General features: G+C 43.3%; 1 protein-coding gene and 1 long non-coding RNA gene across 6 annotated transcripts in view; one reads left to right on the forward strand and one right to left on the reverse strand.

The window, feature by feature from the left end:
- Positions 1 to 16,154, reverse strand: part of Sac1 (Sac1 phosphatase) — a 140,736-nt gene that overhangs the window by 68,340 nt on the left and 56,242 nt on the right. For all 5 annotated transcript variants that reach the window (XM_050193221.2, XM_050193218.2, XM_055061830.2 and 2 more), the window contains 3 exons: positions 6,715 to 6,794; positions 5,762 to 5,860; positions 5,522 to 5,660 (listed from right to left, as the gene is read on the reverse strand). In XM_050193221.2, coding sequence (XP_050049178.1) covers positions 5,522 to 5,660; positions 5,762 to 5,860; positions 6,715 to 6,794 — 318 coding nt within the window. The remainder of the gene's footprint in view (positions 1 to 5,521; positions 5,661 to 5,761; positions 5,861 to 6,714; positions 6,795 to 16,154) is intronic.
- LOC129380545 (uncharacterized) overlaps positions 1 to 16,154 on the forward strand; it is a 37,298-nt gene that overhangs the window by 16,585 nt on the left and 4,559 nt on the right. The window contains exon 2 of the long non-coding RNA XR_008608666.1: positions 11,656 to 11,798. This is a non-coding gene — a long non-coding RNA (uncharacterized lncRNA). The remainder of the gene's footprint in view (positions 1 to 11,655; positions 11,799 to 16,154) is intronic.

Below are 16,154 nucleotides of genomic sequence, written 5' to 3' on the forward strand. Positions count from 1 at the left end.
TGGTAGGTCGGCGGAAAAGCCTCTGCAACGTGCTCATGGATGGCTTGCTGCACAGCCGAGGACAAAGGTTGGACAGGCTCCTGGGTGAGAGGGAGCAGCGAGAGCTGGTGGGCCACCTCTTCACGAATGAAGGCTTTGATTTGAGGCAGCAGAGACTCGTCATCAGTCTGTCCGGGAGCAGTCGCCAAACTGGAAAGGGAGGCCACATGATAAACAGTTTGGCAGCGAGCGCTCGTTGCCGGCATAATTCATTGAAGCTTTGGCAGTAGGCAACTACGGCTACAACGGTAGTAGGATTCTTAGCCAGGAGCATTTGAAAAGCGTCGCCTTCAATGCCCTTCAGGACTTGTTTACTCTTCTCTTCCTCAGTCATCATTCAGCTTACTCGGTTGCAGAGATCGATGACGTCGGCTGTTGTGCTGGTTGGTGGAGGCGTTGTTCAGCGCGAAGCTTTTGCACGGCCGGAAGGCCAAATACCTGCACGAAAGCATTCTTAAAGTCATTCCATATTGCAATAGTGGCCTCACAGTTTCGGAACCAGAGGTTGGCGACATCTGAAAGAACAAAAATAATGTTGGTGAGCTTTGTTGGATTGTCCGACTTGTTGTGGTTGTTCACCCATTCATACGACGAAGCCACTCGTCGACATCAGTATCAGTGGTGCCACTGAACACAGCTGGGTCTCGTTGATGAACAGCACCACAGGTCACTGGTCCAGTTGAAGTGGGTTGCTCACCTGCTTCGTCTGGCATAGTCTTGGCGGTAGGGGTGCGCACAGTGCGGCTCTAGAGTTCGAGGGCGAGGCGTTAGGGTGCCCTGCACCTCCACCAAATGCTACAAGATTTATTGATGGTTAGCGGGTCTAGCGCAGAGAACAGCCAAGCAGTCCCGGCCCAACAACAGTGGGAGCCAAAGCAGCGGCACCGACTCTTTTGTCTTTATCTTCCTTACTTCAGGAGCCACGTGGCCGCATTAATGTTTGTGCTATCTTCGTCATTACAATATACAGGTTGTGCCACATAACTTGAGCCGAAGTTGGCACTGGCCTAGAGTTACTCAGGCTATTTTTTATTTTCCCCTTAACTAACGGATCAGTTATGTTTAATTAATCAACTTCTTAAGTATTGGCTGCAGACCCTGTGATGAGTTGTAGAGCACCTTGAGAAGCCTCTCAATAAATTGTTTCCAACACGAAATATCTCACGTGGTCCTTTTTTCCGCGTTCCAAAGAAAGCCAGCGAAATATGAAAAAATACCATGTGACGGGGCGCTTATGCATTGTTATTGTGCTGCTCTCAAGCGTGCGATGGATGAACAAGGTTGGCTGTAGCGAGACTGGCCTGCGACAGGGTGTTATGTCTGGTGTAGGTATCTAGGCTTCGCTAATTTCTCCAATTTTAGAGAAATTAGCGAAGCTTTCCACATGAAAAAGTTGGGCGCGCATACATGTGTGAGTGAACCTTCGGTTCATATCACTGATAAAGAACTTAAATTTCTAAATTTATCATGTTAATCCAAGTGTTGTTGCCTTTGTCGGGAAGGGGATGAATTGGCTTTTGGGTATGCGTATATCTTTTGACTACAAACCTTGTTATTGTTCATGGGTGTTATACGCATGCATGGCAGAGATTTGTGGAATGTATTCACAATGAACTTGAGTTGTAAGTCCAGCGTTGTCCTGTCCGTTTCTACTTCTTGTGCTCGCGTCCGTACTTGCTGGAAACCGTTATATGTTCACCATGCACCAACTGGCCCAGCAAACTACTCTACTAATGAATTATTGAAGCTAGTGCATTGTGGTGTCTATGTCTCCCTTTTGTCCCTGTCTGCTTACTCAAAAATTTTATCCAATCCTGAATGAACCTCTTTGATGCCAACTTTGGTCATTGTGTATGTGCCACTAGGTGTACGTGGACTTCCCAGCACTGCCACCAGAAACTGCAGCATGTCCAGAGGGAAGAGCAAGAGAGGAACCCGGCTGCAGTACACGCCTTATAGATGACGTGCTTCGGCTATTGTATACTTCGATAGTCATTGTAGATGAGTTCTGCACAAATTTTACAGCGAAACTGTTAGCCTCTCGTCAGTCGGCATTTTTTGCCCACCTACGTGGGCAAAAATGTGGGCCGATCCCGGTGGCAGTGCAATGCCATGCCGACCCACGGCGGAGGTGAAGCAGGCTTCAAACACTCGGCAAAGTGAAGCAAAAGGGGCACGCATTCTTTGGAATCGCATATACAACATACAGAACAGCATTCATTTCAATAAAGAACAAGCATCCGAACCACATAATTTATAATAAAGTGCTTTTGATAATGCAAAGCATGTAGCGCTCCCTGCATACATTTTCCAGTAAAGATTACTGTTGTGTAAGCTGCCACGGCAACGGCAGCTTGTGACATGGGGAGTGACATCACTAGCCTTTCGTAAGTAAAGGAACCAGCCTAGCAAATGAGGTCATTGTTGTTGCAGCACCGCTATGGATAAGTAACACATAGTTAGGACTCCCGAGGGGCAGCGTAAATACAAGGAGCAGTAAAGGGAAAAAGAAATGGCAATACGACCAGTGGTGGCGTGCTGTCAAAATTAACATTAGTCTCATTACTACCATTACTCTAAAGCAATGAAGCATTGCATACCCCCCTCAGCAGTTGTAGTGGTGGTTTTCAACAGCTTCACTGGACATGCTCTTTCGCAGGGCTGGCAAGCCATTTTTTTAAATGCGAGATTTAACAGAAGCACAAAAAAAAAAAAACAGAAGCGCAGCCAAAAATAACATTTCACTGAAAAGTACTTAAGACTAAAAATGTGAAACACATAAAATATTTATCTTGCCACTAGTTTTCATATTTTCCAATTAAGACCACATGGAAAAAAAAAGCTTACGTATGCACTTTTGTGAGAATAACTAAACTGGTGTCTGTGTGCTATGCAGGAAAGCTGGTTGTTAAGCACAGGCATACATAATTGAATCATGCAGAAAGCATTTGTCATGATTTTTTGTAGCAAGCTTCTTGTTCTTTTTTGCATTCTTTTAGGGTTCTGAAGCAATAACTGTCGTGGCAGGAAACACCCACTATCTTCCTCATGCTCAATTAGCGTGCTCAACCAGCTTTACTGCCAAAATAACTGGCCTACCCATACACCTAAAACTAGCACTGGAGCCTCTGTGTGCTATATACTGTATACATAACAAATAACAAGGACAACAGCATAGACTGTTAAAGCAGTAACAGATCAAATTGATTTCATGAACATGGCAGTGCTGCAAGTCGTGGAGAAGCCACAAAGTAAAAGAATCCCCCCCCCCCCCCCCCCCCCATCCATCCATCGTGTGTTCCTCTCAGAGATTTTCCGGTCCCTTCTTCACATGGACCATGAACATGACGTCACCAAAGCTGTCAATTGGTCCATTTATGAAGGATATCAGTTCTGATTCATCTCCTAGCATGCTTTGACACTGCAGTCACACGCCTCTTCATCATTTCGTTTGCCTGTCATGTGCAATCAAATTACTTTACCTTGTGTAGCAAGTTTTGCATTGCTTGTGCGGCGGCAACCATGTGTAGCCAAAAAACATTGAGCACTAAGCAGAAGTTGATTGTCTTTTCACGCAAAAAGAATGCTAACTTTACATTCATTACTGATGTGGTGCCCATGAGCCTCCTGGAGAAGTATGCAGCAAGGTGGAGAGTGTGGCCATACAGAGGGTTGCAAACATGAGAGAGAAATGCCTCTCACCTACACGCTCAGGGTGGTTTAGGTGCTCTTTAATGGTTAAAAAGGCTGTTCATTACAAAAAATATTCAATATTCGATTCACTTGTAGCACTATTCAACTCACACTTAGTTCAGTCTCAAAATTTACTATGCCACACCCCTTATGAAGTAAAGCAGTACAACAATCAGAGGAGAAAATCACGCAAACCAAGAGACTTTGCTAAGTCTTCACCACTTTGGTCATTTAAAGGACACACAGCCAAGTCCCCTAACGTGCACATTTCGTGTTTGATTTTAAAAGTGCAAGAGGCACACGAGGCCAATTTAGATTATGCCTTCGGTAGAAATTTTTTACTCTGAGATTCTTCAATGCATCAAAGATTGATAAAGCTGATAAAAAATATAAAAGTGTGATCTTCAATTCATACAGGGCATGTGATTGCCTGCAGTGAAATTCCAATGGCAATGTTTGACAGCATCTTGAAAAACTATCAATCATTTGCCATGGCACATATGGAAAGAGCTAGAACTGAAGATGCACAAGATGCACTGAAGATGAACTGTGATGCTAAATGTCAAACTGTTTCAATAATTCCTGCTAACGTGGAAAGAGAAGTAATTAATCTGCAGGCCTAGGTCATTCCTGCATTTGTAAAACAAGCAACAATTCCCTGTCACCAACATCTTGACAGACCATTATTGGCCTACTTGAAATCCTGAATATATTTTTTAAACTTTCTGCGGTTCCAAAATTTATATAATAAATTTTGCTTTAACAACCAGCACACCCACACACCGATAACTTGGGCTATGGTCGCTAAGAGCCACAGCAAGGCACCTGGAGTTCTTGGCACCAGTGTGCATATTTGTGGTATCCTAAGCTACAATGCAAACTGTAAAGCCTGACCTATGCTTTCGTGACACTATGTTTATCCATGCAAGCTATTTCAATGAAAATGTTGGAGCAATGAACCATGGCATGAGGTTGCTGGTTGTTTCCGTGGTAATGGCAAGGTGACATCCTTTGCTGGACGATATGGTCCTTTTGAAATTGGAATAAAGAACCCAAAAGCCATAATTGCTGTTGCTATATTGCCTATGCAAATAGCAAGCACTGCTGACAAGACCTTAAGTGGGCACCTGTTGCTTTGAGGGGACACCGCCAATGCTCCTGAGTGGGAGCATGATGAGCTCCTAGTCATATGATGCCACGAATGCTTATGTTTATGCTACACATGGCTCCCTTCAAAAAAAGCTGAAATACACTAATATGCTGCCAACATACCCATCTTGTGATGGTAATCGTACCTAATGCCTAGCTTTCTCAAGTGTAACAGAGGTGATTCCAAGGAGCTGTGTAGGTTTAGCCACAGGACCCACGGTAACACAGACTACCGAACTCCCACAATAGTGGGTGCTTGAAATAACTGCACAGCAAGTAGACAAAGGTGACAAACCTATACAAAGATCTTTCGTGCCCCCCGCCCCCCTTTTTTTAGTGTAATTTGTTAGATATGTTAAAAATCTGCTTAATCACGGTTTGACAAACTTCAGAATTATGAGGTTTTACAGTATCTCTGAAAGATAAGAAGGCTTGAGAACACCACTATGACTTTGTACGGTTGATAAATTATTGTTCAGCAAGACTTTCTAAATGAGTTGGCATTTCATATAAGAACATTTTGCAGCATTACTAACACAGGATATTTGTTCTCAGCAACCAAATGAGAAACATGGCGTTGAGTGCACTGAGCTCCTCATGATGCCGTATAGAAACAGTTGAAGTCAACAAAGAGGCCTACCAGAAGTTGTTGCTCTAGGCTACGTCTTGCCAGAAGCGACTGCACAACATTGGTCCGGTCCAAGCAGTCAATGCAATTTGTGCGAAAAACCCCAGTTTGTAGACAGGGTACTGAGCTATCGTAAAGCATCATGAAGTACCTGTAATGAAGCCATGAGTATCAGAGAGAGTCTGTAGTAATATTGAGTAAAATATAGACAAAAAGAAAACGAAAAAAATAAAGGCAAAGTTGAAGGCTCACCCAAAAGCATCTTGGTCCTGAGCAATCCTTTCCATTAGTATAGAGAGACGATCCCATTGCATCCTCCTACATTCATGATGAAAGTCAAAGGCCTCGTACCTGCCAGAGAAACAAGAATGACTTCCAGTTAGTTGGGTCAAAGTTCATTCTGAAAACACTCATCACATTTCAGAAACGTCACACTGACTTTTGTGTGATAAAAGACCTTGCGGTACAGCAAATTGGTATATAGTTATTGTGTACAATTAAAAGAACACATTTATAAACACCGAATCACAAGAAAAGCACGAGTTTATTTGTATGATAGGTGCCAGGAAAGAAAAAAAAAGAAAGAGAATCATAAGAGAACATGAATTTATAAAGAAAAAAAACATTATGCTATACTAATGATGTGACAAATTTACTAGCCTAGCCTAAATTCACGCGAAGCAAGAAGTATCGAGTCACGAGGTTTAACATCTCAAAGCAACACTGCAGCTATGAGATATGCTGTAGTTGAGGACTCTGGCTTAGTTTTAATCAGCTGGGTTTCTTTAATGTGTACTAAATCTGGGTATACCAGCGCTTCTGCCTTCCACTTCCAAAGGAACATGGCTACCATGGCCGAGCATTCAACCCACAAGCTCGTGCTCAGCAGCAGAACGCCAAAGCGACCGAACCACCATGGGATGTAAAAGCAAGACATAAAAGTGGGCTAATAAAAATTTTGCTGATTCGTTTGAAATAAGCTGCAATTTGCAATTTTAAATTGTCCAAGTTTGAAATGCCATAAATCAGATTTACACAGTACAAAGATACATAGCCATAACACACAAGCATTCAGCTCAAAATGCCTCAGCCTGAATTAGTCCCATAATATTTCCACATCACTGCACATATGTTTACAGAAACATGCAAAAGGCTGCGCTCAAGCAGAAAACTACATGTGGTGAAGGTTATTTTTCTAGACTCACCTGATTTTGGGGTTGTTGGCAAGGTTCACAACTTCTTGCAGCTGCCTTCCTAAAGTCTTCTCAGGGCCCTTCTGATCAATCTGTACAAATGAAAGCATAAAAATATTCTACATTCCTGGCATAATAGCTAGAACAGCTTAACCCTTTCCCTACCGAGGACAAGCCAGGCTTGTCGTAGAACTTTGTACTGTTCCTACAGAGGACAAGCTGGGCTCGTCCACACTAAAACCTGCAAATACAAATTCGGTTTTATCATGCATAAGTTACTTTGGGCATAAGTTATAACAGAGTTCGTCAAAGTGATAATACCACTCTACTTTAGAGCAATGAACACACCTTCTCAGCTACCTGAGAGTTTTGAAGCTCTGCAGTGAAGTCTCTATTAGCATTTTGGGTTTGTTTAGCTCTGTTCGGCAATAAAGGTATTCAATATATTTTTGGGCTGTTTTTTTGTTTATGTGTTTGTTTGGTGCAATAAAACGAATTGGTATAGTTAGGAAGTTTTTGCAAATATAGCACTCAGTAGTGAAAGGGTTAATGAAAGAATGACGCAAAGTCGAGAATTTAAAATGAGGCTAAGGACAAGGGCAGTCCTTCATGTGATGCTGCTGCACCAATCAGCATCACAAAATACCAATGAAACCTAGGAAAATTTGACATCATTAAAAACTGAATATTCTAGAACTGGAATTGTATTGCTCCAAGTAGGATTACACATACACATTGCAATCCACTTACAATGACGTAATACTACAATATAGTATTACATATTACATACAACAGTCAGTTTTTTTTTTTAACTCTTTCAGGGCTAAAAATAAAATCTGAACTTTCAGAATATATGCAATTGTTCTGTTTGCGGATATCCTTCACAACAGCCCTCTAATAAGCAGAAATGTAATTTTCATACAAAACTGCTTCATCAACTACTATCATTAGTTATCTAGATTTAATTTTACAATCACCCTTGCCAATAAGTTTCTAAACAGAGCGCCTCTAGTTTCTACCGTTTTAGCGGCAGCTGCAACTGTATTACAAAAGGAAATAGTGCTTCCAGAGCTCTTACCCATAAATATAGGCCTCCTGCAAATTTGCCAACAATGGGAGTGCTGGCATAAGTCTGGAGAAAGCTAGGGTGTTTGTGTAGGTGTCGCATACTAAAGTTTAGTTCGACGATCGCGCCTTTTATGAAAATAACTTTTATCCCTCGAAGGGGAGAGCATACCCGGCTAGCGTCAAATGTAGGGACTTTAAATTTTACATATTTATTATTCCAACACTTCTATACCGCAGACATTTCAATAAAGAAGAAAAGGTATGGAAGCAATGTATCAGAAACTACTTTAAAGTATATCAGCCAAAACTAAGAAAGAAACATTGGGAATGCACTTCCGCTTACAGTCCACACCTGTTGTACCAGATCAGCATCCAACATACTTTCAGAGATAACAGACCATTCTTTTCACTTAGTTTCGACTGTCCATATCATTAATGCAACAAATTCCACTCTTAGTGGACTTTGCTTTAACAGACAAAAATTTGGGCATATATTGCCTAGATGGTGCATCTTGCAATATAGATGGTGCAATATTGCCTAGATGGTGCTGCAAACGCCCTTTGCTGAGGCAATGCATGCGAACGGCAGTGCACTGCACGCGGTTATTTTCAGCCAGGGGTGAAAAGGGGTGAAAATGCACTTTTTCTTGAGGAATGAAAACACTAGCAGCAAGCTTCCCACAACTGCGTGATGCACAACGACCCAGCAGCTATGGAGAGCGTTCGCTCTCCAAGCAGCTCACTGCCGCCCACTGCTTCTGAGCCAGTGCAGTGGGTGCTGCAAGGCCTAACCCACTTCTTCGAAGCCGTAGCATATGGCACTTCAAGAACAACTGCCCACAATCACAAAATACGTAGTTTCGAGAACACTTTATTTCTCGTCGCATCAACCCACACGTGAAATAAGATAGACTGCTATTACAAAGTGTGCAACTACAAAGACTACGAAGCATGCGTAGTCAGCTTCATCGGCTGTGTGGGTTCCGAGTTGAACTTGCCTCATAATGCAGCCTTCATTCATGCTACATGGGACGTATTCTGAAATGATTACTTTCGGTGATACTATCGCCTTTGCATGACGTAGTGCTCAACCAGTTAATCAATGGTTTTGCTCAACCAGCCAATCAGTGCGTGCCTGACAGCCGAAGTCATGGTATCGCCAAAAGTGATCGTTGCAGAATATGTTCCCAGGCTTGACAATGGTTGTCGCTCATCTTGAAAGATAAAATTAAGATATCAGTTTATTCCACCGACCACTGTTTTGTGTGAAAAACAAACTGTAGCCGATGTTTGTATCATCGGCGGCGGCAATGCACTCAGGCTAGGCAGCCGGCACAGTGGTGAGCTGGCTGAAAAGGCAGGAATATCACTGGAACCCATTTTTTTCGCCAGCAGGACAATTTTTTCCATTGGGCATGGTAGAGTTGCTGTAGTGCAGAAAAGCTGCCATTTGCTGGCAGCCAGCATCCGGAAAACAGTGGACAGCAAGGCACCACACCCCTAGAGCTTATACGATTACTACATAATTAAATCCATTTATCTATCTATTTATTCATTATAATGTTGATTTATTTATCATTCTTGTGATCGACTCCGGTTTCCAATAATCAAACACTGCAGAGAGTGGTATGTGCCAAGTTCCGCCATTTTGCAACATACTCCGGCCCTAATTTTGGATAGAATGGACTTTGGATATACACTAATGGACCTTTTTTGGTGGATTATTAAGGTCCGTCGAAACAAGCACCGACTGTATAAGAAAGTCTGCTCATATTCTTTATTAGCATGGCACATGGGTGCAGCACAACAAAAGTTTTCTTCAACGACCGTCAGACCAAAACGCTGCGTCAGACAGCATTAACCAAAGAGCCGTAGGAAGCTCCAGGGCCATGGCTGCAGCTGGCTATGCCTCTCTGCTTGTGACGGCAATTAACAAAAGCATGATACAGACAGACAGCAAGCTTAGCTCGCTGCCACTTCTCAGTTTACTTGTCTCCAAAGATCAAGCAAAGGGCAAGGGGAAAGATCCTAAAATGTGCACCCAGGTCGTAAATGTGCACCTATCAAATTTTTTTTCTGTAACCTTGCAGTTAGTAACCTTGCGGGAGAGAAGCAATGCTCTCTCAATGCCTCATGACGAACTACAGCAAATGATGAGACACATCATGGCCACTGAATCTTTTAAGTGCTTGGAGCAGTTGAACTGACCAAATTCCAAGAGGAACCTGCATCAAGAAAAAAGTTCCATCGATAACACGAATGGTTTATTGTGCAAATATGATGCGGGCTATGACATCAAGTGGGGAACACATGAGGCCAGCAGCCTTTTTTTGTGCTGTGTTGCTATTTAATCGATGACGACAGGAAATGACCAAACAACCCGCCAAGCTTCTCCTGAATTGTAATTGCAATCAAAGAGCCATCATCATTCAGTGGTCACTCGTCGTCCTTACAAGTGTTCCTTTGTGGCTATGCTTCAGAATGCTTTACCAAAGTGTTTGTGTCTTCATTCATTGTCATTTTTCATGGCGAATAAGAGCACCATTTTGAGAATGGATCAGCATGCAAGAATGGTATGTGTACGTGGCTGTACACATTCAGTGCTTTCTGGACATATATACAGCCGACTCCCTTTAATACGAACTTGAAGGGACCATGAAAACTTGTTCGTCTTATCAGAAGAATAATTGGCAACATGACCAGGCGCATCCAAATATCTTACTTTAAAACGGTAAATGAAGTAGAACAGGGGGAAAAGGACATAAAAAGCATTTATTTAGCTGAACTTAATAGAAAACTATTTTCAAGTGGTACTCTTGCTTGGTTTCATCTTGCCCATGATGGATGTTTGGCGCTTCTGTGCAAATCAGCGAACAGCCACAAACGATGTCATTTTACCTAATGACCTTAAAAATACTTCTGTGCCTTCGTGCTGCTAGAAAAAGTTCACTAGGGAGTTAAAGCAGGTATTTGCTGCCTCTCAGGTCATCGGTGTAGGCTCCGAGCAAACAAAAGTACGAAGGAGAGGCTGAGTGCGCGGCAAAGCAATGCAACCTAGAAGAAAGTCTAGGCGATGTTGAGCGAAGTGGGGAAGGAAACAAAGCAAAGGGTCGCGGAGGAGGAACGTAGGCAGAGGCATGCTGGATTGACCTTTTCTGGCAGTTTCTACAGGTTGCGTTTGCGATATGGATGTACTGGATTCATCTCGTGATAATATCGTCCTCACGCACCGTATGCTGTGTGTGCAAGTGAAAGTGTGCGATGGTGAGCTGGCGGCAGTGGCTCAATCTCGCTTGCACTAAGGAAGAAAGAGGGGGGGGGGGGGGAGAGCATGCCGTCTTCCGTCACACACATGGCACTCGGGAGGGGAGGGTGGAGGGTATTTTACTTTGCCCATGCGCGGTCGCACAGGCTTTATATTTAAGGCGATCTGCTTTGGGGGCACAGTCAAGGTTGGCTGATGGCTGATGGCTTTGCCTGTGCTGTGTTCTCGCTACTCAGTTTGCACTGAAGCGATAGACAGCGCGAAGGTCGCTTCTCTCGCTGCTACTACTGCGATTCCTCACACCAGCGTTTTGATAGCGAACGTCCTCGGTCATCGAATGTGATGTGTTTATGTTTGAGTGTAAGCGCTGACACTGCTTGTTAGTTGAATTAGTAAGCGAATGTTTACAAGGGGACGTTCTACTCTAGCAGCTGCTGCGCATGGTGCAGCCGCGAGAGCCCTGTCTTCACTACTATCTGCGATGTGGGCATAGGTGCACCAAAGGCCGAAAGCTTCGTATGCGCTATAGCACCCACATGCTTGCGCGTCATCCACATTCATGAAGTGAAACGTCACTGCCTCTTTTTGTTTATTCCTCTTGTTTTCACCTCTGTCTACAGGCGATGTGTGCCACAGGCCTCCAGTAGGTGCCGGGATGCATGCGCCCTTGGGCACGGCGCATCAAGGCACCCTAGCCTCCAGGATTAGTAGTGGTGGCGGTCACTCCAAAATTTCGCCTTAACCGAAGAACATGTCTGGAGTGGTTCGTCTTAATTGATTTCTTTTTGCATTGAGTCTATGGAAAACCAAACAAACGTTCCCATGTTGTTCGTTATATGCGAGAATTCGACTTAGCTGAGTTCGCCTTAACGAGAGTTCACTGTATAATGTTTATTTTTACGTTTTGCATTTCCTCATTGGCGAGTACCACATGCTCAGTGTGGTTGCCCCATAGCCTTGTCCTCTCAGGCCTCATTCCATATATTTATTTGTAGTACAAGGGCTAACCAGAAAGTGTATGGCCCTATCTTTTATTAGCCAAAATAAGGTACATAAAGAAGAGTTGATTGTTGGGCTAGTTGGTTTTCCGTAATTGAACAAGTAACTTAGTGCAATAAAAACCATAGAGACAAGAAATCCAAAATCAAGAAAGCGGCTGACAGATGGAATAGCACACTGTGGTATCAAGGTTATCAACAGGAATAAGGTGCCTCAGAAAGGCTGGCCAACGTTTCGATAGGAGGACCTATCTTTGTCAAAGGCGGTCTCGTCATCCTCGGCATGTTAGTTTTAAAGGGTTAGTAGAGTGACGTCACATACAGTTGTTGTCAGTGGAGGCTGGTTGTAAAAGGAGAGACTTCAAAGAGAATGAGCGCTGTCGCCTGACGTCTGTAAGCGTGGTTCCCAAGATGAAGGGACAAGAGTGGGAGAGTGGGAAGGCAGGGAGAAAAAAAGAAAGAAAAGGAGGAAAAAGACGCCAAGAGGGCATGGGAAGGTGTTGGGGAAGCAAGAGGTTAGGGAGCATTCAGGGGTGTCGTTGGCAGCATGTCTTTTGTGGCTTTAGAAGAGCTGGTCAGGCAGTCAGTGTGCGAGTAACAAAAAAGGCTCAAAAAGACATTAGTTGAAAGAATGACTTTAGTAGCATGGCAGCAATGCATCAGGTAATCTTGAAGGAGTTAAGATGGCGACAAGGAGTCTGGGGTGCAATGCATGGGGTAGCTGGAAGGCAGCGGCATGGTCTTTCAAGGGACGTTAGCCCCAGTAGCTCAACGTAGGTATCATTACGGCGGTATACAGAAATGGCGATACCCTGTGTGGCTGAGGCGCCGAAAAAGGTATCCTGGTGTCTGGGACTTTGAAATGTGTTGGTGAGGGTGTTTAAAATGTATATATATAATAAAAAAACAGACCAAAAGAAAAGGAGAGGGGGGACCGAAACAGGAATAACAAATAGGAGGGTGACATGAGTAGAAGCGGGCGGGGGCAGGTGTACATTGGAAAAGGGATCATACAGTTGATATAAACGTAAAAACATGAAAGAGTATATTAAATTTAGTAGGCAGGAAAAAATTGGAAATGGAGGAATAGGTGAGGTTAAAAATTAAGGTTAGCTGGTGGCACAATGTGTTTTGTGCCTTGGCTGATGATATGAGAACTTCAGATTTAAGTTACCGGTTTTAAAGATTCTAAGATGCCACGTGCCAAATTAATTCCCATCAGGTGTAGGCATTTAAACTTGTGTATGAGGTACGATTCCGTATATTTCTTCTCGCGAGGTGAATGGAAATTTATAGTATGTAGATCCTTGCTTTGTCAAATATATGACCATATTCATTGAAGTGGCTGGCTACTGCTTTAGGTAAATTGTGTTTTGTATCTGCGTGGTGACCGTTGAGTCTTGTATGAATTTACTGTTCAGTCTCACCTACCTATTGTCTGCTACAAGCAGTACATTCTAGACAGTAGACTATGTTACTTGACGTGCAGGTGAAACTCGAAGTTACCTTGTGTGAATAATTCGACGCTGTAATTTTTACCGTAGTAGTAGATTGAATATGTTTGCATGTAGTGCACCTGGGACAGCCACAGGGACCGGTTCCCAACTTTGTCTTTGTCCTTAGTTTGGCATGCAGTATTTACTGAAGATGTTGTTCACATTTGGGAGTGTGTTTGAGAATTTAGTAGAAAGAGGCGTTGTTGTTGTTGTTATCCAAGGGCGGGGCTTGAGGACCTCGGCTCCATCAAGTTTGGTTGCATCGGTGTAGGCTTTTTGGAGGGCACTGTTTGGGTGGTTCCTGTTTGATAGGGTTTCTTTAAGGTGATAGAGTCTATCTATGTAGTCTTGGTTTTCAAAGCAAATGCGACATAGTAGTGTGGCTTGACCTTTAAAGATGCCTTGTTTGCAATGTCTGGGATGGTGGCTCGTATATTCAAGGTACTGTTCGTTGTTTGTCGAAAGGTTTCCTATACAGCGTTGTCTTCAGTGCCCCAGTGTCAATGTATATTGTTGTGTCCCGAAAGCTTATGCACTCCGTTGAAGATACTGATGTGAATTTTATTGTTGGGTGAAAATAATTCAGGAATGCTACATATTTATCTAGACTGTCTTGACCTCATATTATGAACATGTCATCTATATATCGTAGGTATGTGTGGGGCTTGTCAGTGCAGCGTGATAGGAAATCTGTTTCTAGAATTCTCATAAATTTGTTCCCGTAGGTTGATGCAAAAGGCGTACCCATACTTGTCCCATGTATTTGTAGGTAGTAACTCTACTCAAATTCGAAGTATTGTGTTGGAACAAATTCAAGGAGAGACAAGTAGACTTCAATAGAGTGTTGTGCATTGTGTTTAGACAGCGTTTGTTTTATCGAAGATAAACCATCGGGGATTGGAATGTTGGTGTACAGCGCCATGACATCTAGTGTTGCGAGAATTGTTTTGGGGTAGTGTGCCTTTAGTATTAATGTCCTCCCTAATTCTCAGCAGGTGGGGCGTATCTTGTACAAATGACGGAAGTGCTTTTGGCAAGTCACGAAGGAAGTGGTGAAGGAATGTGGAGATGCTCTCTGTCAGGGTGTTGTTTGATACAATCAGGCGACCTGGAATATTAGCGGTGTATTGTTCAGTGGATGGAATTTTATTAATTTTTTCGGAAGGCAGTAGAAGTGCCCGGCAGTTTTGTTGCTTGGTTTAAGAAATTTGTATTCTGACGGTGTTATCAATTCATCAGCCAAAAGTGATTTCAGCCTGTTGGTAATTCAGTGTGTAGGATAATGTCGGATCGTTATCTAGCTTACGGTAATGTTTTGGGTTGTTTAGTTGGCCGTAAGCCTCGTGCCTGTATTTTTCACTGGCCAAATAACTGTGCTTCCACCCTTATCTGCTTCCTTAATAACAATGTTGTTCCTGCAACTAAGATTTGAAATGATACAACTCTCCAACGCAGTTATATATTTAGGTTGCTTATTTTATTTTAGGCTTATAATTTCTTTACTGACAGTTTTAGGACATATACACCTTATCCCTGTTTATAACCTTTATACCACAGAGACAAGAAAGGTGGACGTTCCTTGTCTTGGTCCACCGTTCTTGTCACCTTGGTTTTTATTGCGCTAATTGAATTATGGGGTTTTACATGCCAAAACCACTTTCTGATTATGAGAAGCCAACTATGCGAAGGTTGTGCGTTCGGTTCCCACCTGCGGCAAGTTGTTTTTTCATCCACTTTAATTACCATGAATATATTGTTTCTTTATTTTCATTTATTAAGCACAAGTAATTTCCCCTATGTTGTCCTTGGTGTCAGTGTTTGTTGTCTTCTTATGATATGACTAATAAAAATCGGGCCCCTCGGTTAACCCCCTTTCTTCTCGTTTGATTATGAGGCATGCCGTAGTGGAAGACTGCGGAAATTTCGACCACCTGGGTTTCTTTAACGTGCACCTAAATCTAAGTACATGGGCGTTTTCGCATTTCTCCCCATGGAAATGCGGCCGCCGTGGCCGGGATTCGATCCCGCGACCTCGTGCTCAGCAGCCCAACACCATAGCCACTGAACAACCACGGCGGGTCTTTATTGCGCTAAGTTACTTGTTCAGCTGAGGTACATAAAGATAATTACAAATACAGTAGGGCCTCGTTGATACGTTCCCATTACGTACATTTTTGCGGCGCCAACATTCGCAACCGAGAAAACAAAAAATGACCCAACAGAGTTACGCTCATTTTTTACCGGTTCACACGTTCACGGACGACACAATTTTTTGGCACCAACATTCAGTACCTTGTCAAACTGCGATCGTATGATACGTTTCCCGGCCGCTCGATCCCATGTATCCGCGTGCTGCACGCGATCAAGAACAGTATATAGCTGCCCACCACGGCAGCTTCACCGCAATACTCGCCCACTCGTCTCACGTGAAAATGCCGGTGCACAGTCAGTTTCCAATTTCGGTCCCAGCAAATCTTCTCTGTGGTCGTCGCATGCGGCATTCACAGCTATCACCGCCAATCCTATTGCGATAGCAGCTTCGCCTATCTGTTTCACAGCACATGGTGCTGCCGGAAGCGTAGCGCATGCTTTCAATAGACGATAACCTCAACGCGACGCCGTTCC

Source organism: Dermacentor andersoni, chromosome 1, assembly GCF_023375885.2.
Source record: "Dermacentor andersoni chromosome 1, qqDerAnde1_hic_scaffold, whole genome shotgun sequence".
Lineage (NCBI taxonomy): Eukaryota > Metazoa > Arthropoda > Arachnida > Ixodida > Ixodidae > Dermacentor > Dermacentor andersoni.